Below are 27466 nucleotides of genomic sequence, written 5' to 3'. Positions count from 1 at the left end.
TTTTAAAGCAACATCATTCAGGGTAAAGTTTTGCTTTATTTAATGGTATGACCTCACAAGGAAAACAATTTGCAGCAGTTCCATGTTAACTGATCTGTCCAGACCCCACAAAGGACCAACCGCATTTCTCCTGTCAGTAGTAACTTTGCAGAAGGTTCAGTGCTGTTATTGTGCTATAGTGAGTAAAGCGAAAGCATCTGATGCACTTGCCTGTGTAAAGAGATTAAAATATATGCACTCTGTTGCTAGTCTGGATTGGGGCTTTTTTTTTTTTTTTTTTTTTTTTTTAAAAGTCATTAACTCAAGAATTTGCAGTCTGCCTTCAACATTGAGTAAGTCTGCCCATTTTATATACACGTATGAAGCCTTAACACCAAACAGCACTTCCCTAGTGGATTATCACCTGCATCTTTAACTCCTGGGTAACCGAACTGAATGAAACAGAGTTAACAGTTACATTACTACGAAGATGCAAAACATTATTGCTCTGCTGCAACAAAGACCACACTAGTGCGGAAGTAAAATGGATCAAGAACCATTTTAAGATATTTTCTGCACATATGAACCTGAATCTCAACAAGAAAGTAGGTTAACTGTTCCCTTTTCCCATCTCAATTTAGAACAGCAGATGTGACTTTATAAAATAGCAATTTTCAGTATGTAGCTCCAATTAAGTTTGCTGATCAGTATTTTTACTTAATGTAAGGTATGCTCAGGAGCTAATAAAAACTAGCAGCTGTTAAAAACATAAGGCTTTAGCACTACTCCTACAATGACTCCAGATGGAATCTGCCCCCTCAATGTTAACTTAACTTCAATAGGGAAGGAAGTTTAAATCACCCTCAGCAAAGGTGCTGTCAAATACACAATAAGTTTCCCTGAAATGTAAATTACAGCTTTATCAATTCCATTCAGTGTTAATACTAATGATGCAATTAAATGCAAGGAAAGTCTAATTTAGGTAAATGAATAATTGCACTGCTAACATTAAGAATATTTAAAAATAGCAAAAAGAAAAAGAGACTTTGAAACATCTGAGGATTAAGAATACCCACCTGTCAGGCACGTTTTTGCCTTAAGACACAGAAAAGAAATACACACTTTTCAGATCCACAGTGCTATGGGATAGCATTGGCGAAGGACCCGTTATCATCTACTGCTCTTGGGCCCATTCCTAGTTTTCTTGGTCTTAGCTCCCTCTTCATGGGCAATAGATAGTTTTGGGCTTTTCAGGTTTGGATTCAAGGCTGAATGTTCCATGCTAAACAGACTCGGGAAACGTCAGTTCTTTCAGAGTGGCCCCCGACTTTCTCTATATCCTTCTGTAAGTCACATCCCTACGACTCTCTTCTCCCCCCCCCCCCCACCTCCCTTAAGGAGTACTAAACAACTCCAAACCCTTGTATGTGAATCTACTAAGATAACCTGCGTTGTTTTGCTGGGCTCAGATTTTGACTGTTAACATAAATTTAACAGTCAAAATGGCATCCTCAAGCATTTTGTAAAGACTCTTTATAAGAGCAAATTAACTAGGTATCACCTCATTTGTATCTGCTTTGCTAATGTTGATTTAATTGTAGAATTTGATCATTACAGCACAGGTGTATTAAAGCACCAGTTCTCAACTTATGTATAAACATGAAGCAAATTTTATGCCTGAAATCTCCTGCTTCCCTAGAGCGTTCTCCCACCTCACTGGAGTTGTCCTCATGCTGGGGGGGGGGGGGGGGGAAGAAATCTTGACTTGCTACTGAATTTATAGTTCAAAGGAACTGGATAAAAGAGCATTTTTAAATGATTCCATCAGCAAACGGACAGCAAATTTTTCACACAAAGCTACCAAAAAAAAAAAAATCTCTTCGCCTGTTACCACGTGCGACACCCACAGAGGTCAGACTCAGTTCCTTACCAGGGGGCCAGGACAGAGTCCTAGTTGCTTCTCAGTATGCTTTTAAGTCAGCCCCAGGCCGCCTGCAGACAGACTTCTCTGTGCGTGAAGGCCAGACAGCTTTTCAGGAGAAAGACAACACCAAGAAGATATTAATTTTTCATACACATCGGGAGGAAAATCTGATCTAGAAAGTGGGAGCCACAAAATATACCAAAGCTACTAAGAGATTTAATACTGTTTCATTAGTATCATCGTTGCTTCTTTAAAGACGCTGGGCAGCATCATACTCCGCGGTCCCTCTGAAACCAGTGAGGTCACCTACTTTCTCTTCTGCAAAAGATGGGGAAGTGGAACCGCACTCAGATTAGCCCGCTACTTAACAGTCTTAATTGTTTTCACATTTCAAAACGTGAATTTCTGTTTTGAGTCTAAATTTAAAGAGATCGACCAATCATTTACTTTAAAAAGGCAAGGTATTTATTTTTGTAGGAAATAAAAATAAACTGTCATACAAACGAAACTTCATCAGACAAATACTTTTCGAGTAAAAGGACACAGTGCTCCTTCAAATATGGTACATGTTTTTTAAGCAGTGCATTAACTAAGATGAATTATATGTAAATGGCCATTGCAACACGTTCAAGAACATGGGATTTCATCACACACAATTTTATACAACTGCCCCTCAACAATTACACTAAGGACAAAAGTAACAACTGACTTGCAGAAACAGCAAAAACATTTAAAATTTTAAGCAGAATACTACACACAATTTTAGGTAAGTTCCTACAAAGATCAGCTGGTGGATGATAAGAAAGGTACACATTTGTGCTCAGTTACATACGACTAGATCCAGTGCTACAAGTTTAACCAGTAGTATGCTGCTACATTAAATACAGATGCACGCATAGGGCCATACCCACACAGATAAACGTTACGAGATACAGGTCACCCGCTTTAACCTACCCTCTTTTCTGCATTGCTTTTGTAGTTCAAAGACATCAAAGGGCAGAAGCACTGCTTGTTTTAATACTTACCCTAACAAATTACACTGACCCGGCTACCCTCAGTGCTAGACAGTTAGGAAAACATGGACTTCAACGGTTTGAGATGTTTCTCATCTATATTTATCAAGTGCTGTGTATTAATAAAAATCAAACTACCACATTCAGAACAAACTTTCCCCCCAAAGAACTCAGGCACTGGATGTGCCCGTGTGCAATAGGGACGGGACGTAAACAAGGGATCGCCTCAGCTGCTGCTAACTGCGTTAGGTCCATACAAAAAATGATCCTAGCACTCGATGCAAGAGGGTGGTGAAGGGGGAAAACAAAACAGAAGCAACAGATACATTTTGAGTTCTTTCAGTCACTGGTGAATATTCATTACTGAATAGTGCCAAGAAATTACTCCTTTTGAGAAGCAACAGTCAGGCACTAAAGCTACCCAAAGACCCGGTTTGCCTGAACATGAACTGAAACTGCATCTGGCACAAAAGCTCTCTTAAATGCTTTCCCTGCATATGTTACACATTTATTTGGGCAACATGCAAGGGTGCTTTCTGGGAGACTATCAGGGCCCATGATCACTAAACCCAGTGGAAACAGTAGACACCGGGCACTTCTCAATTTGGGTATTTCCACCTGCAACCCAACCAGGTCTCAGTCAAGGCAGTGATCCTGCAAAGCGCTTCAGCTCCCAGGGAATCTCACCAGGACCCCCAGATGCCCCCAAACTCAGGTTTACCAGCTACCTACAAGCAAATCTCTTTCTTCATCCTATTCAAGGTGGCTTCAGCTATCAGCAAGCATCCACATAGCAGGAAGGTATTTCTTCTAAGTGCTTAAATAAAAGGCGTTCACACCAAGATCAGGAACAGAATGCAGCTGAGAGTATAGTACACATATGGGCTTTTAATAAACAGCCTTTTCCTCTACCGTAAAAGAAGGCCAACTGAGAACTGATGCTAACTGAGCATCTACGGGCAAACTAAATATTCCCTTTTTTTTCTGTAAAGCAGTGAAACAGCACTGGTTTGATTTTGTCTATCACTGACAACTGCAAAACAAAACATAAGTTAAGAATCCAGCATTATGAAGTTCACATTAAGACATTTTACTGAGAAATAAAACTATGCAAGTCCCTCTTCTACTGCAAAGTAGTAGCTTTAACACAGACTATTTTAGGCACTTCCCATTGCAATGCTGCACCTATTTGTAGCAAGGGAGAGAGACTACGTACAGGCGTCAAGCCACTGGAGTATCTCATCAAAAGCAAGAGATCTTCCAGAAATAGAAGAGGTTCACATAAACAGAACCCACCCACAGCAAATAGGATCCCTCTTCCCTCGCCGTTCTCCCAGCTACAGGAAACAAAACGGAAAGCAGCAAGTTGCATTGTTCAGTTTACAGCTCCCAATGAAAGCGTATTCGTGACTTAACAACACATGGACGTTCAGCTAGGAATAAATAAGTTACAGTAACTTTCCTTCCATACAGCGCTTACATAAGACAATAGCTACGTAACAGGTTTTTAGGTTTCCTTGAATACTTTTTTAGGGACGATACAATCAAGCCACTCACCACTATCAGCAGGCAGGGCACTCCATAAGGAGCTGAACAGACACTTTCTGCAAGAGTCTAGAAGCCACAGTAGGAAGCCAGTCCCAGCTGATCAGAGACCTGAGGATGTGCTGCAGCGCTTTAAACAGCTTTTCATTTTTGGTCTTGAAACACATAAAAATTATCTTCCAAACTAAAAAGCTTCTAGCTAATTGGTTTTCAAACAAATGATCTCATGGAATTCCAGGAAACCCTGGATTCTTTTCCAGCCCCCTAAATCTACAGCACCAGCATGAATGGTTTTAAATATGTCGTAGACTTTGACCAAGTTTGTATATACTATATCCAAGAGGTTGAAGACAGATCATTACCCTTTTTTTTTGGCTAGGTTCTGCATTTCAAAGTATAAAGTCATGCATTGTTTTGCTACTGAAGTCAAAAGCAGCAAGACTACTGAAAGCTCAGAAATAGTTTCAGTGAATAAAGTAATCTTTTTCAGGGCTGTATGCGCAGAAAGTAATGTCATAGTCAAGAATAAAAGATTTAAGGGGATGTCAGTGTCATGTTCTTTTAGGAATAAGCAAAGATCACTGTACTTTTTCCAAGGTAATCCATGGTAATTCAAAAGACAAGGCAGTGTGTAAACATTTACAGAAACATTTTTGCAAAATGTTCTTATACAAAGATTAACAAACCGTATGCCCAAATCCTTCAGTAGTCAGTCAAAATTTTCTATAATTCTGTATCTCTAATTCTCATTAGAAATCACATAAGAGAATGATGACTTGTAAAATAATTGGTCCTAAAAAGTGCATATTTTGGTTTCATTTACGAGTTCCCTATTTAAGAAGGCATACATACTATCCGCTACACCTCTTCTACTACCTAGAGAGGAAAGACAAGGTTAATCTACCAGTCTATTTGACAAGGGCTCAGAAGAGCCAAGCGTGTGTATGTGAACTTGAACTCTTACACTATAAAGAGGCAAAGGGCAGGAATTCGCCCAACACTTTTTAGTGGAAATCTAGAGCAGAATTTTGAACTCTCTATTTGCTGCAGTGCAATTAAGACTTAAGAGCGCAATTCCTTCGGTGCACTCTTCAAAACAAAACGCATAGCTCTTGTGCATGATGCAATATTTTTCATATGTACCCGTACAAAAAGACTTGAATGTCTTCTGTTTACGCACATCTGGTTCAGTATTATACGTGCCTCGTTTTTAAAGCAATTCCTCACTGCATTTCTCTCACTCATACCTTGAAAACAACTATTCTTTAAGCCGACTTAAAGATTGTTTGCTTGGAGATTTTAAAATCCGCAACACTAAAAAAGTTTGTTTCTCACTGCCATTCTAGGCACCGAAGAAACTGCATGTTCTCTGGTATTGTCCTTTCTAATTGGGTCTTTTAACATGCTTTAATAAAAGGTATCTTCTCACCTAAAGGGAGACACTTGGATGATTCTTTTTTTTCTACTTTGTTAATCCTGACCGCGGAAACTAACCTGGTCATTTCACACTAGATCATAAGCATACAAACAAAGGCTATATCGTTTTACAATATTATATTGGAATGTTTTTTACTTTTTATTAAGGGTTTGGGGGGGGGGGTTAACTGAGAAGATATTTTCAGTTTGACTCAAAATTTTATAAACTGAAAAACTGGTTTGAAGTCCAGATGGCAATATCTGATATGAACAACATGATCCAAAGAAAGCTGAAAAACATAATGAATTAAACTGCACAAAGGGACTCGTTGTGCAATTAAACACACCTATAGGAGAAATTTGTCCAGAACAGGTACTGCGGTACAGCTCTTCTGGGCCATCCACCTCCCTGGGGAGGCAAGCCCTTGTTTCTTGAGAAGAGTTGCACATAAGTGAAATATTCTTCTCCTTTTTACACGTGGCAGTTTTAACCAGTATCTCCAGCTGAGTTTACCACAGTTTAAAGAAGCCAAGCAGCAGAACAAGCACTGAAGTGAGTCCAAGGTGGAGCCAGATCCATGAGCCAAGATGTCCATTTCTTTGTTCCAGTAGTGGGTGACATCCCGATTGACCTTTTGTCACCAGTTTCACAAAATTACAAAGATCACTGCCATGAGCGATAGTGTTCATTTCCACAAGTCTTGGCAGTACGGACAAAACATCTCTAAGGTTTCATGTAGTTTTAATACCCAAGATAACACTCGTTATTATCATTCAAGATGTGATGTGAAGTCATCCTTTTAGCCTACATTTCAGTAGCAGAACACACCTCATCTGTAATTATTGCCTCATTGCTGGATCTGAGAAAAGCAAATTAATTCCAACTTAGAATAAAAAACTATTCTCTTGTTTTATTTAGCCAAGACCATAAAACAAGAGCAAAAAATTCCATGTAAATCTGAACAGTCCTCCTATACTTTCTCATTACTAATCCTGCCTCTATCAGAGAGAGATGTGCTACAGGCTGTCTTTGCAGCTTGCTGCACTCTCAAGATCAGTAAGTAAAGTCCATAAAAGCTTATTCTCTGAAAGGTCGGCTTAGAAAGAAGCTATTAAACTCAGGGGAGCAGCCTGGGGAAGCCGGCAGCAGATACAAAACCTAGTGTAAAAATACTGACTACAAAGACAACCAAATACTACACTACACACTACAATAATAAAAATACTATATTGCATGGCTAGACATTAAGATGGTCTCCATGAAAAGGCACAGGGTTTCTTGTTTCTGTTTTTTAACAAATATGCATAGGAAACAAAAAATGAATCTGTTCTGCCACAAGGTGAGGGTCCATGCAGAGATTCATTCACAGGTAAGAAAAGGCTTTTTATCATTTGAAGACGAACTGAAATGGCATTTGCAACCTTTCACCACCGCTGAAAAGAAATGGATTGCATCTTTCCTACTCAAGTTATAAACACTGTCAAACCGCTAACCCTCCACGTTAATCGGCCAAGATGTCTTTTTGCTTGAAATACCAGTACTGGCAGGCAGTTATAAACCTTAAACACATACCACGCTTCAGCTGGGAAATGAGGTTTACGCTCTAAGTCAAGACAGCCTTCGTGGCAGCTCTGCATGCCTCTTCATCATTGCAACTGCAGTAACGCAAAACAAACCAAACGCAGAGCGTGTTCTCTGCAGCGGGAGAACAGCCCCTGCAAATATACATACTAACACTTAGCTGTAAAGGGTTAAGTGTGCTACACCCTCACTGGGGCGCAGATCTCATATGCCTTACCACCACAAGCGCATGGTTCGTTTAACTCAGTTTTCAGAGCAATGGTGCTGAGGCTTTCAGTCCTTCGCTTCAGAGTCTAAAGCACCGATGGGGTCATTAAGGTCCTGGAGGTCCTGGTGCTTAGACAGGTTCTCTTTGTTCTTTTGGTCCACATCCGACATAACATCTATATCCCCCACCGCAGTACCATTAGTCAACACAGGAGGTGGTTCCCCTTCATAATCCTGGGGAGTGTTGAGCATCGGTGTTTTCGAAGAAGCACTTCCCATTTTAGGTACGGAGCAAACTTCAGCGGGTAAAGGACCATCAAGGAAAGGAAGCTTCTACACAGATAGAAAGACATTTAAAAATTAACGAAAGCTGAAATTCCCAGATGTCAGGAACATATAACAAACAACTGTCAACATAACAGTCCTCTGCCAAGTACCTCAGTGCCTCTTTCAGGTCTGTAATCTAGGATTCCAGGAATCTAGAGAAGCTACGGAAACACAAAACTACAACACTGGAAAAGCTAACAGTGTTGTCTGCACTTACCCCCCCCCCCCACCTCATCCCATGCCGAGATAGCTATCTGTATCTTCATACAGATGAACATAGACCTGGGGGCAATCTGAAAGTATGTTTCCATTTACTTCATTATTGTAGGTGGAAGGGTAGAAATTGATTATTCTGAAGCCATTAAGATCTCTGTTCTCCAGCACCACAGACAACAGCAGTCAAAGTGCAAGCTTGCCCTGTGTTGTCCTAACAGAGCACTTAAGTTAGATCCAAGATGGCCACTTTTAGAGGACAATATGGTCTATATCATCCAGTTACTCTTTGGCCATTTCATGAAGGCTAACTTAATACCACTATTTTAATACCTGGATCATCACCAGCTTTTCCAATGCGTCTTGTAAATGAAAAATTTGTGGGCTAGCCAAGATCAAAAGTATTTTTATTTTTTCATGTTCTTTGTGAAAAAAAGGCGTCGCTTTTTCTCCTCCCCCCCCAAATTTGCTGCAAGTTGAACAATATATGTTGCAACCCAGATGTTCTTTTAACATCTGTTTGTTTAGAAAATTAGAACAACATGAGTCGGCAACAGAACTCAACTAAAACTATTTAAACACAACTTTAGCTAGCAAACAGAGTTTGGGTAATCAAACCCATTTGTTACAGCTACATCATTTAACCTATTTTTGCCCAGCTCCGCCCAGCACGTTGAAACAATTGTTCAGTGACAATCTGTGGACGTGGTACAATCACCTCCCTATTTTCCTGTTTTAATCCCAGTTAAATTTGCCAAAACTATTATGTGATTTCGATTATTAACAACACTGGGGACTCACATTCTCCAATTCAGATGCATTGTCCTCTAGTTTCATCTTTTGGCTCACGCAGCTTAGGAGATGATCCAACATACACTGTTTTGGATGCATTCCTTTGTCAAAACGATTATACATCCCACACCAAAACCTCAAGAACAGGGTAAGAAAAAGAGAATTAAAAGACCTGTAGTCCGTTAGTTGTCGTGACAAACAGAAACTAGATACTGTCTAAGAAAAAGGATTTTCAACAAATTTGGATTACAAATAGGTTTTTAAAAAAAAGTCACAAGTTTGGATTATAAAACTCAGTATGAAGAGCCAGCTTTCATACAGCTTCAAAGTTCGATGAAAACTGAGGATTTCAATACTTCTCCCTTATGATCCACATACTCTGGAGATAGCTATTAGAACAAGAGGGAACTGCCCTTTGCTCTAGAGCAGACTCACTGGAGGCTTGGACTGTTCACCTTCAAGTTCTTGGCTCATATTACCTTCCTTCTTTTAATGAAATATTTTGCCTTGCAGTAATCACACGCAGTGATTACGAACATATTTGCATCTCTCTCCCTCAGCAGGGAACAGGAGTGAATGAGAAACACAAAGCAAAACCAACCGCTCCAGCTATAGCATCCTGCGCAACGAAATACATACATGCACACTACAAGAAATCCCTTCTTGTCAAAACCACCCTCACTGCATAAGCCTGGGCGTGACCAGGCACTGGAATTCACATATGAAAGACTTCCTTATTACACGGTAAAAAGGAGGCAGTATCTTTTAAAAATTGCCTACCCTCTTCTGCTTTTGTCAGAGCAAGAATTTGGGGGGGAGAAAGGTGAGGGGAGAGGAGAGAAATGTGCATATCCAAAGCTCTTATTCCACTTGCTTTTTTCCCCCCCTCACCTCTCTCCCTTTCATTACTAAAGAATAAATATTATTTTTAATTGCAGTACTTGCACTTAACAAGTGTCTGTCCACTGCTACTCTCAGTTACTGGATAAGGAATGGAGTGGAGAAGTAAAGTGAGCCACTCTAATCAGCGAAAAGGCATTTCAGTAAACCTGAGTTACCCATCTCCACTGCAACAAAAAAAAGGCCCCTGCTCTTCCCTTCTTCAGTAAGCAACTTACTGGAAACTGAAAGGTAGCGTGTTTGGTTGAAGCTCTTTGTAAGCTGTAAAACCTCTATACAATGGATTTCTGAACTCCTGCTTCTTCTGTAAGAGGAAAGGCCAGAGAGAATGGGTCTTCTCAAAGATTCTGTCAAATACAAATAAGACCTGATCACTAAAAAAATAAAATCACATTAAGTGGATTAATAACGCCAGCTGTTCTGAGCAGACTTAGATTAAGGTAACTAAGAATTATTTCCACATAGTATTTAATTAACTTCATAAACACAAAATACATCACCAAGGAACAGATAATCATTTAAAATGGACAATATCCAGTCCAAAAGTGACCTCTGCAAGTTATTACGGTGGTCCAAATTAAAACATCTGACTCTGGGTTATAACTCCTCCTTAACTTTTTCACACCGTAGAACATAAGCAACTATCAAGAGAATGCTACCCTTAACCAATCTACAATTACATGAAAAAACAAAAACACGACCTGCCCTTTTTTTGACATTTGAAGTGATTTCTACACTGTTGGCTCCATAAACTGCCAACTCACTTCAGATCCTCACGCTCCTTATGACAGGTCCCAAGGAAGTTGCCAAACTGGCAGGAGTAGACGTGGTCATGGATTTCAAGGAGGAAACGCTCATTAAACTCAAATGTACATGGAAACTGCTGCATGAGTTGCCAGACGCATTCAATGAATTGAGTGAAGACAGGGGATACCTCTTTAGGGTCACCATCCAAATGACCACACCTAGAGAGATACAAACAAAACAAAGTTAAATCCTCTGTCCCCCAACAACAAAAAATCCTCTAGCCATTGAACTGGAATAGCTGGGATTTTTCTTCACGACCAGAATAAGGAATTACTCTGCAGAGTTAGGGGGGGGGGGGGAAGTCTATCTTAAAGCAACTGCCCATCAAGGTGTACCATCCTCAAGGGAGTAAGCTCCTGATGGGCCCGCGCTTCTTCCCACACACAACAGGGCTATTCTGATCAATAGCAAAATCTCATAATGCTTTATGTGCTTCTATACCTCATATTTTTCCATTCAGGGATTAATATAAACCCTAACTATCTAGCTCTTCCATCAACACAGAATCTTTAAAAAATGGAGACTCTCGGGCAGTGCAGGAAGAGATACCAAAAGGTAGTCCCACATGGAGCAGCCTGCCAAGCGTCCTCTATGATCATCTGTGATTGGGAGAGTACTTTATCACGTAGGCATAGCCACAATGGGCAGTGACAGCCAAAACAACTTGATCTTGCCCACATGGATGCCAAAAATTAAATCCTGACAATTTGGCAGCATTGTAGGCAACTAGGTAAACATAGGCAATTACCCCCCAAAAAGTTTTTTTTCCCCACAGTTTTAGATGGAGTTCAGAAAAACCCTATTAATTCAGCAAACAACTAGCCAAAGAAACAAAGAATAACCAGACAACGAACTATGGTCTTTTTGGAAAGTAGTCAACCCTCTTATTACACTGCCCTGACTCTTCTTTCTTAACAGGAAAGCACTGAATCCTCCCTTTGCAGAAAGGGATATAACCTGGAAATCCACGGAAGCAAGCCTTGACTTTATGCAATTTTGTGGAACCTATTGCTCTAGGCTTTTTTACTTGCTCTCCCCAAACTTAAGTGCAAAAACAAAGTAAGGTTTCTTGTTAAAGAGATCAAGCTAATCAAACACCAATTCCTGGCTCTGTCATTTCAACTACACTACCTCAACAAGCAGCGCAAAGAAAGATTAATCTCCCTAAGAACCAGAAGGCAGAGGCTACTACTAGGAGAGCAACGATTTTCTCCATCTACTGGAACAAAAGTTCATGTTCTCAGACAATGGTGAAGTTTGTCTCTGCAATACTTTTGTATACCTTGCCAAGTTCTCATATTTGAAACAATGCTTTATAACATAAAGAATCCTTTATAATAGAAAATAGGTGAATTTATTTCCCGGTCTTAGAAAAGCAAGAAAGGCAAAAACAGTTCCTACAAAAGCAGAAACAGTGACCGCAGAACATTAGTTTGGCTGACAATGTTTAAATAGTGGTTTATCTTTGGACCACTTCTCTAAAGCACCAGTATAAGGGTGTGCATATTGCTCATTTTTCCAAATATGCTTTAAGGAAATGGATTTGTTTTTACTATTAAAAAGAGGAGTCAGTTTTCACACTGAGTCCAAAGTCTCAAGTTTTAATAAGCTAATATCACTGAATAGGCTGGTCCACTCCCTCCTAGTATTAGTTCGGACACGTTAATTTCTAGTTTCTATATGGCAATTAAAATAAACAAAACAAACAAACCAAAATACTATCCCTGCCACAGGCAGGCTATCAATTACAGGGACGACAGTATTTTTAACTTGCCTAGAAAACACGGGTCAAATTGTTTTTTGACACTATGCTGGGATGAACTTATGTTCTGAACTTGGTAAAAGGTCTTCAAAAACATTAACTGAGATTTTCTTCCAGAAATTTTTCGCAGGAGTATTAACAAGTATTGCCAAAGCATTAACATCCCACCTACAATAGGGATATGATTTTACAAGTAGGAAAATACATCCAAAATTTAAAGCATCTGTTCAAGACTACCATTTCGTAAAGCAATGACAAAAGAACATGCAGGAAAAGAAGCACTGGTGAACTAACAACCGCAGCAGATGCTGGCTTTATGTCACCGACTCCAGTGGTTTCCAAATTGAAGTCCACAACATCTGAGAAATGATTTGCAGGCCCACCTTCCCTTTGCTGTGTTTTCATTTAAAATGTTAACGGGAGTGAATGAACCTGAAAAGACTACATCGCTTTCATTGTCCAGCCTCCCCCCAGTCACTACATCCCAGATTAAATGCTCTTACCTGTGTGAGAACTTGTGTCCCATTGCAATCCACTCCTTCTCTATTAGGACCTTCAATTTCAAAACAGAGGGCGAAATGAAATAAGTATTATATTATTTAGCAAAAGTAAAATGAAGCCTTTGATGTTAAACACTAAATATACAACTCATAACCAATGCTACCTGCTGACCCTACTGTTATAAATATATTCACAGAAGTGAAGGAAAATATTAATAGTGATTTATTGATTAGAGTTATTTATATTAAAAAAATCAATCCCTGATATCATCATCCAGAGATAAAAGAACAAAAGGTAGAAATTCACAAAATATCTTTGATAATTAAGTTGTACCGCTCATTCAAATTTTTCTATTCTTTATGGTTCTCTTGCATTCATCTACGTATAACCATTGCCATAGGATCTGTGCATATATACTGTATGCAAAGAGGGCAAGCATTTGGCTGTGTTCTAGTGTCTAGGTTACAGCTCCTGACCCTCATCAAAATCATGTTCCATAGTTCACACAGAGTTGCCCAGAGCACTACAGAAGTCCAAGCTAATGTTTCATATTCAGGTATAAATGTAACTATTAAAAGACTGTAGTACTCAGAAGCAAAAATAATAAACGATAGCATGTAATGCAAGGTAACAATTCCAGCAGCGTGAGAGACATACACAACATCTGGGGAGGGAGAATTTGCCTTGTTCTGATTCATGGTTTCTTTTAAGGAACTCTCAGGAACTCTTCCGTATACATGTACACACACACACACACAAATATATGAAATCTTTCAGCTATTTAACAAAAGGAGATGAATGGAAATACCATAGATTGCACTATATTCATGCAGTAAAGACTTCATATAAAAAAAGCTTGTATTAGAAGGAAATGGCCACGTTCTTGTGTAAAGGCTTCAAAACGCGTCTTCAGTGATGCACAGATTTTATGCAATATACAGGTTTTATGCTTGCCCTGTGTACATGAATGAGCTCGCCCAATTTGAACTCCTAGCAGATATGAACTCGTCTTAAATGACGAGTTTCTTTATCTCTTTATTCTGGCAGCAGTCCACAAATATATCCTTTGCTCATTCATCTCTTGCTGAAACGTCTCATTAGTGGCTCTCATTGGACAATCAAGAATATAAAGATTTGGGAATTTTAAATCAACCACTGCCGTTTTGTGCCCATGCTGTTCAGAGCAATTAAAGCTTGTTTAGAGAATCAAAGCTGTTTTTATATAGGTCACCTACTGTTTGTTCCAGGAAATGGCCTAAAACATTTAATTAGGGCTTATTTACATTCCAAATCCAGAAAGCACTTTTTATTTTTGAAATTCCAACATTCATGTTCTTACCATGAAGCCTTTAAAAGTCCTATAAAATGGGTCTAAAAGGAGGCCAGCCAGGGAGCAGACCTGAGCGGTGCGATCCCACCCGTCGGAGCAGTGGACTAACACACTAGCCTTTTCATCTTTCACAGCCTGCAAAGGAGAGACCAGACAGAACAGTTTAGTAGCTTGCTAGCTTGGCCACTGTAATTAAATGCTCTCCCTTCATCTGCGTTTACCAGACTGCCCTAAAACCCAAGGGGAAAATTTGTCGCTTCTCAGCTGGACCATGGCAATGCAGCATTTCTGGGCATATAGCCATCAACCCATAGGAAACCCCAACTAGAATAAAACGCTGTAGAGCATGCCCCGTCAGCACCACAGACTGTCAAGAAACAAAGATCCTCTGATCTCAAAATGCTCAGTTTTCTGAAATGCCAAGAACGCTCAATTCTTTCCTCGGAGGAAAAATTTGGTGGATGGGTAAAGATTAATAATTGGACACCGAGGGACGGGGAACTTCAAGAAAAATTAGAAGAGCTCATCCCAACTTCCTCCCTTATTGATCACCTTCTTCCCTTTGTACCAGCGGCAGAGGAGAAACACAAAATAGCTTCTTGCTTGCTACACTGGAAAATTTTGACAGAGAAGAGACAATATTGACAGAAGGTCACTACTTGTTGCCTACATTCCCTTTCCTGTTACTGAAGAGCTGCGCGCTGTACTGAGTTTTCTCCTTTTGCTTGACCTGCAGCAAAGTCATGCTCTTCTGGAAGCTCTGGAAAGGAGGACTGCATTGATCAATCAAAATTAGCAGTCCCTGTATCACATAAAACCAGAAGATAAACTAGTCTAAACAATCCCTCATTTAAAGCAAAACACTTCAATAACTAAAGAGAACACTGAGCGAGCATATGAGTTATTTGCATGACTCATTATGCTGCAGGGTGCAGAGGCATTTATAAGGGTTACTTATTCACATTCTGTGATTTTATATATTTCAAATGAGTTCTAATAAAGGCTAGGTAACTGTTATAATACAGCGAATGGGACAATGCCTCAACTCGTGGCTATTCGTTTAGTCACAGGAAGCAACCAGGAAAGCACCAGCTGGGAAACCTACTTGTGATCTGTTCTTGTGATCAAACCCAGTTTCAGGTTTGTTATTTTAGAGCTGAGGCCAATCTAAATAGCAAGGTTTTCCCACCTTCCCTCTGGAGTTGACTTCACAGCCTTGGAGCAGTCACTAACAGATAAGTACATATTTTTTAATTCACCTGCAGGTTGGGGCACAGTTTTACCTTGGCAAGAAAGACACCTGCATCCATCACAGCTTTAATGTGCCGTAACCAACCTGAGTTCTCCAGCCCAGTGAGGAAGTCGCTCATTGAGGGAGACTTTGTTTCACACACTGAGAACACAAACAAAAGAATTAGCCAAGATTCCATAAACAACATTTATTTCTTTTTCCCCATCTTCCCCCCCACCATTACCTCCTCCCTGCAATAAAACTTGGTAGATCCTAAAAGCTAATATTCTCAGAGTTTTTAAATGCCCGCAGCAATATCCTGTCTAAAGGACAGAGGAAAAACTATTGGTTGCCTATTTGTATACACAGTCCAGAATGTTTTAAGCTACAAGAGAACTTGAGGATCTGACAAGAAATATCTTCCTCCTCCTCTTTCTAAAACTATAACGCATACACTACGATCATTTCAAGTGACCTTTTTCCAACAAAAACACAGCTGATCAGCGTTTTTATTTGTTACTTCACTGTAAATCACCATCACACACACATTTAGCAATCACTAACACGTAATCACTATTAAAAAGACGTGAAGAAAGGGGAGTTCTAATTTACTGAGATAAACAACATATCTAACCTTGAAGACAGCTCAAACGATATACTGGAAAGTACCGTAAGAAACACTCATAGTAATATAGTTCAATAGTCCCTAAGCATCAAAGAGAGGGATTTTATCACTGTCGAGGCCTAGCAGAATAGAAGACAAATACAGGAGTAAGCAAGTATTTATTCTGCCTCTTCCTCCACCACAAAATAAATCAACCAGCAACAGGCAATTAAGGACTTGCACTTTTGCTCACACCAATCTCATGGTCTTGTGAACAACCTCATTTTTCTCCAAGGTCACTACAGAGCCTACAGTGCTACCAGCCCAGCCCATCTGTAGCATCAGGTTAGCATCAACTATTCTGAAGCAAGATGACCATCATGCTGGTTACTAAGATACTAAACTCATATTTTGAATGACAGCACTTGCATTACTTTTTTTAGAAAAACTAAGCACAGAGACCAAAGAGAAAGATTTACAGCGTCTACTCTGCCCTCTTCTCCAGTTTTTGCCAGCACAAGAATGTTAATACTGATGGAAATAAGCTAGCAGTGTCCTGCTTTGACCCAAGCTACCCTATCACCTTTAACAGAATTTCTCCAAAATTACATTAGGGTAAATATGGGTCTGATTCATCCCTCAGTCTCCAATGGCTCAGAAAAGCCCTCCTTCCCACAGGAGGAAATCACAGTCTCACAGAGTAACTCAATATCTGAGCGTTGACATATGAAAAACAAAACAAGTTCAGCTAAGGAGGTGAGAAATAAATGAAAAATAAGAACTATGCATTCATGAGATTTAGCCCTTGTTAAGATTATGCTAAAAGTTAATTTCAAATCAGAAATATTGCTCACTACTGAAAGAGTCCGTATTAAACAAAGGAAACCCCAGAAAAATAGCCCCTCAACAACCTACGTCAGCTTTCTTTCAATAGCCCACAAATTAAGCAAGAGACTATCTTAACGATAAAATGCAATTTCTCTAACCTTTTTGCTTTAATTTGGCACATTTAAGAATTTCACGTTTTCTACAACTAATGCAATTAATGAATGCAGTAAATGTTAGTTTCTATTTTTGAACCATCGTGTAACACTGAGCCCAGTAATATGCAAACGCTCTGGCAGGAAAGTAGTTAAACAACATTAATACTTTCAGCCACTTCAGTTACACATTGACTTTGCCAAAAAGCTTCCATCACCATACCCAAGCCCCCAAACAGCTGTGCACATTGGATTTATATACTCAGCAAAACATTCGGTCACAAGGTGGCCCTAGGTATCAAAGAATCAAGGAGGCACCATACCTACCTTCCAGGAGTTTCTGCAAGCTGTTCCGCATCACATGGATGTTTTCTATGCCAATAAATTTAAAGCGAATGTTATCATAATTATCTTCATTCTCATAGCCCTTCCCAGCAGCTCGGTTGGCCATGGCGTTTAACTATCAAATTCAAGAGAAGGGGAGTAAAAAAAAAAAAAAAAAAAAAAAAAAAAAGAGAGAGAGAAAAATGACAACAAACAACAGACAGAAATAAGTGAGTCTGCTTTGCAAGGACTTCTTCTTTTAAAATCTCCCAGAACATATACTGAACACAGTGGCTACTCAGATGTACTTTTTCCCCTCTCTCCCGCACATTATTTCAGAAGTTTTACTAAAATTATGTCAATGTCTCCAGTCAATTAGCCATATGCAGAAACCCGTTAAGAGCTTGGAGAACACTTCTTAGGACAGGCAGTAACAAAACTTTGTCCCACTGCAGAAGACTGCTGTCATCAAAAGAGGTCAAAAAGACTTTCAGTCTGCCTTAACTGTGAAGCTATGTAAAAAGATTCAGACAAAAGCATATGAAAGTAAAACTAGGAAAGCCAATTTTTATGAGTAACATACATACATGGTGGTATAGAAATAGTAAGAGAATTCCAAAGCTTTTCACAGACATACATGCACAGATGAAATAAAGCCACCTAAGGGGAACACAGAAACATTTAAGTTGAGCAGAAAGTATATAGCATCCAACTGGAACTGCAGAAAAGGTTGAAAAGAAGCCAGTTGCTCTAACCAAATAATCCGAGACACCTCGAGCATTACCAGGAAATCTTTAGTGTCTGCAAGGAAAGAGTACCTCCAGCCCTAGACAGATAAATTTGGGAAGAGGAATTATTTGCCTCCATAGAAAGGAGAGAAGCAAGGAAATTCAGATACAAGATGCACATCTTTAGAACAATTATATAACTTCGTGCTTCAATTCCACCCATCCATGGTAAAACATGACAGCTTGGAAGGGGAATTTTCCCCTTCTTTCCCATCAAGTACTTTATAGCAAAACTGCCATCAATGAGAGATTTCACTGGAACATCTATGATAGTAGAAGCTGTCCATACCAAAAGAACATGCAGCGATTGCTATAAACGTGCATTTAATTACAGAACACACAGAGAACAGGCTCTCTTTAGGGGATGTCACGTTATAAAAATATACACATATATCTTGGAACAATAGATGAGATGTTCCCTACGTTTTCCCAAAAGTAACTTTTTTTCCTTTCTTGTCCCCCCCATAGCTTACCTAAATATGTAGTTTGTATAAAATAATTCCAGTAACTGTGAACAGTGAAGCAGGTTCTCAGAAAGCTCATTTTTAAAACAATCAGAGCATTTTTAAGTCTTTTTATTTAAATACTTGTGGACTGTGCAAATCCCTGGGTCCCAATTTGCTTATACATATACTCTCAATCAATATACTTACAAGGTATTTGCTTAAAGTACTTTCTAAATTGTCCATTCCTCAAAAGGACAATCATTACAGATTTCCTTTGGCAAGCTTCTTCGCTGACCTGTTACACAAACAGGTCAGCAACGACGCTCAGCCCGAACACTGACCAATGAGGAAGAGCCGAAATGTATTAAATTCTAAGCTGCACATTATGAGAACATTAACATTATTTTTACAATGGCAAAAATTTGAGGAACTGCCTTCCTCAACTGTTATCAAATTCCATACGGGCCCACTTCTTCCCAGCTCCACTGATAACAGCGCTTTAGTCTCGCAGAACCGGTTCCTAAGGCTTCTCTCCACTCAATATATTAAGAACCCTGCTCTCCCCTGGAACGTGGTTCACTGTCCCAGCCAGCCTCAAGGCTGCCAGTCATTTTAGGTCATTCTTAACCTCAGTCTCATTCCAGAATACTCCAGGAGCCCAAGCATTCTTAACAACATTTAACATTACAGTTTACTATGTGCACGCGTTAACCACATTTAGGTCCAGGAGCCTGGTATTGAACTCATCACTAAGGAGTGATGCACACTAACTTAATGTAGCCACACACTAACTTAATTTAGCATAAGAAAGCAATAGCAGAGTGATGAGAGAATTCACTGGAAACAGCATTACTAATTCAGATGCAAGCTTTAGAAGTAGCCACAAACCCCATGAAAAGATACCTTTGGCCTTGTGTCTACAACATACATGAACGGACTCCCCGGGTTGGCTTCTCTGATTGCTTGTAACATTTGTTCGTCCTCCAGACAGCGTGCACTGAATCCAGAAAGAGGCTGGCTACAACGACATATGGCAGCCTGCAATACACAACAACTCACGTTCTTCTGCTCTATTTTGTCCAAACTGCATTGCTCTAAAGAGCACTATAATTTGATGTTTCTATATGTCCTATCCTCTGTTTCACTGAAAAATTGCTACATAAATGGACAGACAAATATTGCTGGAATATTTCTCAAAGCTAGAATTTTGGAAGCTGTAAGAAACTAGTGAGGCTAAGGAGCCCTGTTCCCAACTTTCTTGCTATTTCTCAAACCCGCTACACTCTGCCTGATGATCGCTGTCCCAAATGTTAGTAGTTCTCACTTTGTCCACTTTGTTTCTGACCATCCTTTTCTGTGACTATGCTTATCAGCCGTTACTGCTCCATGCTCAAAACTGTGCTGAGCATGTTTTAGGAAAGTTTTGATAGTTTCCAGCACAACTCCCTACAGTTGCCCAGGTCAAGGCATGCTTCCTCTGGCAACAGTAATTTGACTGCGACAGCATTTTGCTAACATCTGCATCTAAAACACTGCTGAGACAGCAGAGCTAAAAATCTGCTTTCTGGTCTTCAGTGGAAAAACAAAACAAAAACAAAACTGAAACCTTGACTTATTTTGGGTTAATGGGGATTTGTTTCACGGTGGTTCCTCCTCTTCAATATTAAGAATGTTTAGCCAAGTTAACCTGCATCTTGTTCAAGATTATTCAGAATAGCTAATCAGTAAATCAAAAAAAAAAAAAAATAGTAGCCAACAAGTCATTTCTGAAAACTGATCAAAAAAATTTCAAGCAGGAAGCTTAGAAAGCTTGTGCTTTTCTACACAGCTTTAAAAGACTTTTTGGGAAGGGTTGGGGGAGCATGGCAAGAGTCATACAACGTCTGATAACTAAAACTGCTTCTGTTCAAACATCGTTCAACATACAACCTGTTCACATAAGGGTTTGGAAAAAGCAAATCAATTCCCTATCAATTGACTTACTACTATCCAAGTCTTAGAAAAGAAATTTTGCAGCAAGTCAGCTCTGGATGTTCCAATATTTAGCTTTAAACAAGCTTATTCTGTCATTTAGAACAATCTAGTAATAGAGCTGGAAAAAGAAATATAGTTCTCAAACGTGAAGTTAATATTCTCTAACAATTACCACACTCTTTCCCTTCACTTAAAGGCGACTAGAGAAGGGGCACCCTTACCCCCCACAAAGAGAGCAGACTGTGAACAACTAACATTGTTTTCTTTATATAAGTAGGAAAGCACCGGAATCCGCCCTCTGCTTCTGAACCTGGAACTTCCGATCACTGTTGCCTTATTAGCTGCTCTAGGCACCACTATTTCTGGAGGGTATGTGTTGCAAACCTAAGTGAGAAGAAAGAAGCAATCCAGATATTACTATTTACCAATTGCAGATTCACATAAAATTCATTTTCAGCTTATTATCTAGCATTTTCCAACAATAGCAATAAATTGCCACGGTGGGTCAAAAGTAACCTGTATTTTTAAAAAATTTCCAGCAATTAATAAGTATTTAGAAAAAAGCACAGGAATGGGTGCAAAATAGTAAGACAATGCGATGATGGCAATGTTAATTTTGCAACTGAACCTGAAAAACTGGACAGCACAGTACACAATACATTTTAAGGGGAAGTTTTTTTAAATCTAGTAATTTTTATGAGTTCCTGATTTGTCACAGAAAGAGATCAAGAACAAGCATATCAAAAAAGGTTCCCACTAAACCGTATACAACTTGGAACGAGCTGCCTGAGGCAGCGTCGTCAGAATTATCCTTGTTTCTCAGACAAGTACAGTCTTTTCAGCACATGCTTCACAGAAAAGCTATTTTCAAGTCTGGCTTTACTTGAGGCTCAACAATTTTAAAACAAGCTAGAAACCCTGAGGAAATTACAAAGCACTGGCAATTGAGAATTACACACTATCCTACAAAGTAAAGCTTCAAAGTGATTAATGATTTTAGATGCCCACATTCAGATGCCCAAATGAGCTAATGGAAAAAAGCACCGCTCAGGTTACCTCCACTCAGGCATCCAAAGATGCAGTCATTTAAAATTACCACTCAGTTCTGGCAGCACTTGTTTCTTCAACCTAAAGTGTAACAGCAAAGAATACTGGGGGTAGGGGAGACTCAAGGCTTAATATGCTGACACTTTCCTCCGAGCTGTCGGCTTTGTCTTTCATACAGAAAGGTCTGCTCTGCTGGGGCACAGAAAGGGAAACAATATAAAGCAGGAGTTTGAACAAACTTGCTAAAAACGATCTCCTTTTAACATTGTTTAGCTCTAACCTGTGGTAAAGAGGAGAGAGAAGGAAACAACAGCAACAGCTACTTAGGACCGAAATGCCTGAGAGCCCTTATTTAGCATAAGATCTAATAAAAAAGAGGCAAGCCATTTCTGGTTGTTGTTTTTCCTTCCCTCCCCTTGCCCTCTCCCTTTCCACCTGCTTTGCTCCCCACCAAGCAAAATTGCTGCCATTTATTTCTCTTCTACATATCTGTCACCAACTTGGTGGGACAGGGCTTGGAAACACCTGAAGAAGCTAAAGGTACTTCAGTTTCTTGTAATTGATGGTTTGAAATTTCTCTAGAAAAATAAGTATCTGGTACTTTGCCAGAGGGATCAAGCAAATCAAGGCGACTCTGCAGCTCTGTTCTTTCACAGCACCGTTATCTGCAACTTCACATCAAGACGATGCTGCTTCGATTAAAGTGAGCTGAGCTCATTCCTCCCTAGAGGCATCACTTACGCAGCAGTAGAAGGATTTCTGTATGTCATTAATACCAAAGAAGCGATGTTGCACCAAACAGCTACTCCGGGCAAGAATTACCTCATAGTCTTTATTAGCATCCGTTATTTCCCAATAGTCATTTGGAATTCCCATACGCTGGTAATCTACTTTTAAATCAATCAGTTTCCATCCAATCTCCCGGTTATCTTTAGACATTTTAGGATTATAAGAGAAAGCATAAAGATCTTCAGGCTTCACTGGGAACAAGAAAGAAAAAAATTGACTCATTAGAGAGAGACATACAAAGAAATATGAAGAGGTCAGCACTTCCTCCTGAAGGCTGTTTCTTTGGATATGCACCCTGTGCAAGCCAGCGCGCCACAGGGGTATCAACTGACACAAGGACTGAAAAAAGAATATTATTCAGTCAAAAATGACTTAGAAATGTTTTACTATAAAAGTCACGTGCTATGCCACTGTACTGCATAATTGGCTATATTTTAATGACAGCTATTTTACTCAGGCTTCTGCCTTACGGATCAGGTGCCTGAAGTTTAAGTTTTCTTTTATCACTTTCCGCATTTTACTAACCTCCGCCAACTACGCAGATTGATTCTCAGTTCTTAAAGAATTGAGTAATACAATGAAGAGCATGGATATTTAAAACTTTTCAAGGATTACTCAAAAGCATTCCGATTCATATTGAGCTGAATGAGACACATATAGATGAGATGAATTACATGAAGCTTCTAAATTTGGGCCTTAATCCAATGTTCCTCATATTTGCAGGTTTTCATTCTGGGTCATACTGAATGCCAACGATTCATATTTAGGTCCTCAGGAATCGCCAATACTCAGCTCCCATAGATAGGGAGAGACAGTAAAACACTTCATTAGCATCAAAACTTTAAAATAGCAATTTTTCTGAACAAATTATTTCCTACTGAGTTCTTTGCAAGATGCACGCTAGACGAGACTGATTATCTTAAGAATTAATCCATAAATGAAAACATACATTAAAAGATACTTTTTCTGTGAAGAATTCACAAAACAGCTCTTGCAACCTGTAAGTTCATCTTTCAACAGCATGTCTGAGCCACTCAAAAAGCTTGATAGATGTCTTGAATATTACTGTCAGGCCAACAAAAGCTTCAGGCTGTGTCTGACAAATGATAATTTCTTCCTCCCTCCATCTCTACCTTCCCAATTTCCTTCCCTCTCTTCATAAAATGCAAATCCAATCAATAACTCATCCAGCTGATTCCCAAGGCAGCCAGCTCTCCAGAGACAGACTGAAACCTGCCAGAGTCTGATAAAGGAGCCAGGTTACCAGACAGGTAACCCATAACTGTCAATCGTACGCGTGCAAATCATAACTTAATTATATGCTCTGCCAAAAAACATGACGGAAGCATACATACAGAAGTTTTAAACCAACAAAACAGAACTGTTAAAACCCATAAACAGAACAAAATAAAGAGCTACAGCCTATTACATAAATAACCACAAATCAAAAGAAAGTGACTAGTGTAATCTCCTGCAAAGACAGCTCCCACACTCCAACATGCTTTATAAGTCTCTAATTTCCAAAATTGAAGGAACAGTGACAGCTTTTAAACATAACACCAGAAACGTGCCAGATACAGCATTAAAATTAAAACTCCAGAACTAAGAAAACTTGATAGCTCAGGACATAAGGGAAAAACAGGGAATAGACACAATTCCCAATTTCAATCAACAGTTCAAAGATGCACTCAGGGAAAATAACTTCTACTGAAACACTTTGACTCAAACCCTATGATGCCCAACATGAAACAGACTCGTGCTATCAATTCCCTTCCAACTAGACTACTGACAGAATTACAAAATGCAGTCACAAATGGCATCCTCACAATAAAGCAGGACTGCAAACACTAGCTCACTAACAGGGCACCCCGGAAAATAGAAGCAGATATAGACTGTAAGAAGCCCAGTGGAATGCTGTCCTGCAAGAACAAAGAGCCTGAAGACTCATCCACAACAGATTAAAAGCTGAGGCCAGAAAAGACCAAAGACTGTTCAGGATGTTTGCATATACTCTAAAGACTAGTTCCAAGTCAGGGCACCCAGGGTGAAGCACAGCATTTCACAACTGAAAGAGGACAGACAGGAAGCAGGAGCATAAGCTATTGAGAAACAATGAAGTATGGCAATGACTAAAGCTTTATTTGCAGGATTCCACAATTTTGGGAACGTCCGGCTCAGTTGGAAAGGGCAGAACTACACATGGCCGGCAGCTAAGTGTCACAGAAGCAGCCAACAACAGCCAGGTACGGAATGACATTCAGCACGCGTGCCATAAGAAATAAACCTGAGATGCCACACACGGCCTTCACCGGACGAGTCGTCGTTGCACAGGTCTGCCAAAGTTCCTTACGGGAGACCACTTCGCTTCCACTGCCGTGGAACGTTTGTGTTTTGTCTGCAACAAACAAGTGGCTTGGTACCACAGAGCAGCACTGCATTTACCGTGCTGAACCACACAAACAGGCCGCAGTGGCTGAAATAGATTATGATTTGAAATGCTCCCCTCCTGTACTGATACAGCAGAGTCAATACCTGACAAGCAGAGCTTTCTCCATGGCTCAAAGAAGCCTTCTAGCTTATCGCACTTCAACAATCTGCGAAACAGACTCCCTCCCAAATACCTGGTTGTGAAAGTTTAAGCAATGAGGTATACACTTCATGACAGTCACGTTCCTGCCCAATAACGAAGTGTGCCACATGGAAGTTCTTGCAGTGAATAAGGAGAGGGCACCCAGCTGTGGTCAGAGGTAATTTTTCTACAGCTGCAATATGGTGATGCAGAATCTGAAAAACAGGAAATAAACTAAATCTTTCAGAAACCACTGATAAGGCCATAAGCATTACAACCAGATAAGGAAGGGTCTGCAGTACTATCAGCTATTTATGCTTACTGCATCTAATTCAATACTAGCTGCAGAAAATATGTTTATTTGTGATATTTATCAAGTAAACATAATAAACATCCAGCCTGTGCACCCAGAGGCTAGGCAACTAACAGGAGGACTGTGAAAAAACACAGATGTATATAAATTACTTTTAGGAGCCCATGCGCAACTGGGTCTTACAGGTTAGCCCATGCGCAACTGGGTCTTACAACTGGGTCTCCTTATAAGAGGAGCCAAACTCTCTTCACTTAGCCTTTCCTCCACCCCCACAGGAAATATATTCTGTCATTCCCATTTTACTTTACAACTAGGAACAAGGGCTAATTTCAGCTTGCTACGCTTCTAAAAGCTGTAAGCTCAGGAATGGTAGCTTAGTATATTGAGTTTGAGGTAGGAAAACAGACAAGTCTTTTCTGTTCCTGGAACTAACACTTACTCACTATGTGACCTCCATCAAGTCACTTTATGGCTGTGTTCATTTCCTTCTAAAAGAGCCTTTTCTGTAAAACATTTGATATCAAAATGCTATAAAAGACTACAACAACTTTAGAATTCTCCAAACTGTTCATTTTGGATATATCTCTCTCGTATTTTTACGCTTGTATTTAAACAGACTCCAGGTACCACAACGTACCCATGTTTCTTTTCTGACTTCAGCAGAAGCATCTACATAGATTAGATGGGTCGCTGTCAGGTATAACGTCCCATTTGCTGCCTTCCTGTTTGTATAGCGATCTAGTAATTTCACGTTTTCAACCTGTAATATAAGAAAAGGGTGAAAATTAATTTAACTTTGATCAAGGAAACCCCTAAAGACCAGTCGAATCACAATCCTATCATTGCTAATACACAATTTGGAAAGAAAGTGAGAAAATAAGAAATAAGGTTTCCCCTGCAACACTTACTCAGCTTTATATTATAAATTCATATTACTTCTCCAGCTATTAAGGCCAAAAAGGTTAAACAGAGCCAAAGTTTAGCATCGGCGTGAATAACAGGAGTAGTGGATTTGTAGCTGAGATGATCAAAGTTTATTATTTGGCAAGGCTGCAGAAATAATAAGGCAATAAAGAACGGAGAAAGAAAAGACTGTACACGTTTAGTATGATCAAAGTAATGTTGTGAAAGAAACAACCCTCTAGTCTTGCTTCCAACTGTTCAGTTTTCAGTCATGGTACTAAAACAGCATTAACCTTTTGCAGACTATGTCTTTGAAACCGATAGAAAAAAAAGCATTGGTAGCTACTTGTTATAACACAGTTCTTAAGTGCATTTCATAAACCACACTAGGCTAATTGATAAAGACAGTTTAAAGAAGTATCAGACACAAAAATACTAATTTTTAAGCATTTTAAATTATTTGATTGTTTTTCTTCTGCCCTATTTGCTTCTTAATGAGTGCAGATTGAATTTTTCTTTCACAGCGAAGAAAAATAAAGTAAAAAAAAAACTGATGGAGGGACAAAGAAAAACAGTTTAACAGCATACAGAAATTTACTTCTGCATTTGGATATATGTTTCCTTAGAGAGTCATTGGCCCAAGACAAATCCCAGAAAACATCAGTAAAGAAACTGGAGATCTTGGTCTAGATGCCTTTCTAATATATCATGTCTTTCAACACACGTAACAATTACGCCTAACACCGTCCTTTTCCAGGCCAATAAAGACTAGCAGGTACAGAAAAGCACCTTACGCAACACCCCCATTATACTTATGGGATCAGTAAGGAACATCCCAAAATCAAATTCCTGGAGAGTAAAACAAAACAAAAATACAGCAACTGTCAACCTTACTGGCGTTGCAGTATCAGAGAATAAAAGGCTGGATGGACAGCTGCTTGAAGCAAACGTAATTTTTGGGTTTTTTTTTTTTTTTTTAAATCTGTCATGACTATAGACTACGTTCCCAGAATTTCTGTTTCTCTTTATTCCACTGAAAAATAAATTTTGATTCACGTCAATTATTCAGATTGAGCAGGTTTTGCACTTTGACAGAAAACAACTGAGTTTACAAGAACCACTCTCCCAAAACTTTTTCAGTAGTCTTATACAGTCAGTAATCTTATAAAATCTTATAGGATCAGTAAATACAGTCAGTAA

The 27466-nt window shown here is 39.4% G+C and overlaps 1 protein-coding gene across 4 annotated transcripts in view; it reads right to left on the bottom strand.

Moving 5' to 3' along the window:
• Positions 1-2345: 2345 nt before the first annotated feature.
• MTMR8 (myotubularin related protein 8) overlaps positions 2346-27466 on the bottom strand; it is an 85888-nt gene continuing 60767 nt past the window's right edge. For 3 of the 4 annotated variants that reach the window (XM_068956799.1, XM_068956797.1, XM_068956796.1), the window contains 13 exons: positions 26001-26123; positions 25103-25265; positions 22515-22672; positions 20901-21029; positions 19575-19709; positions 17441-17573; positions 15582-15691; positions 14308-14433; positions 12971-13020; positions 10663-10863; positions 10117-10245; positions 9008-9134; positions 2346-7999 (listed from right to left, as the gene is read on the bottom strand). In XM_068956799.1, the coding sequence (XP_068812900.1) occupies positions 7733-7999; positions 9008-9134; positions 10117-10245; positions 10663-10863; positions 12971-13020; positions 14308-14433; positions 15582-15691; positions 17441-17573; positions 19575-19709; positions 20901-21029; positions 22515-22631 (1524 nt within the window). In that variant the 5' untranslated portion in view covers positions 22632-22672; positions 25103-25265; positions 26001-26123 and the 3' untranslated portion in view covers positions 2346-7732. The other variant, XM_068956798.1, reaches the window with a different exon arrangement.

This window comes from Struthio camelus, chromosome 11 (assembly GCF_040807025.1).
Source record: "Struthio camelus isolate bStrCam1 chromosome 11, bStrCam1.hap1, whole genome shotgun sequence".
In the NCBI taxonomy this organism is placed as follows: domain Eukaryota; kingdom Metazoa; phylum Chordata; class Aves; order Struthioniformes; family Struthionidae; genus Struthio; species Struthio camelus.
The sequence above is the reverse complement of the archived record's forward strand: the minus strand, read 5'-3'. Positions and strand labels throughout refer to the sequence as shown.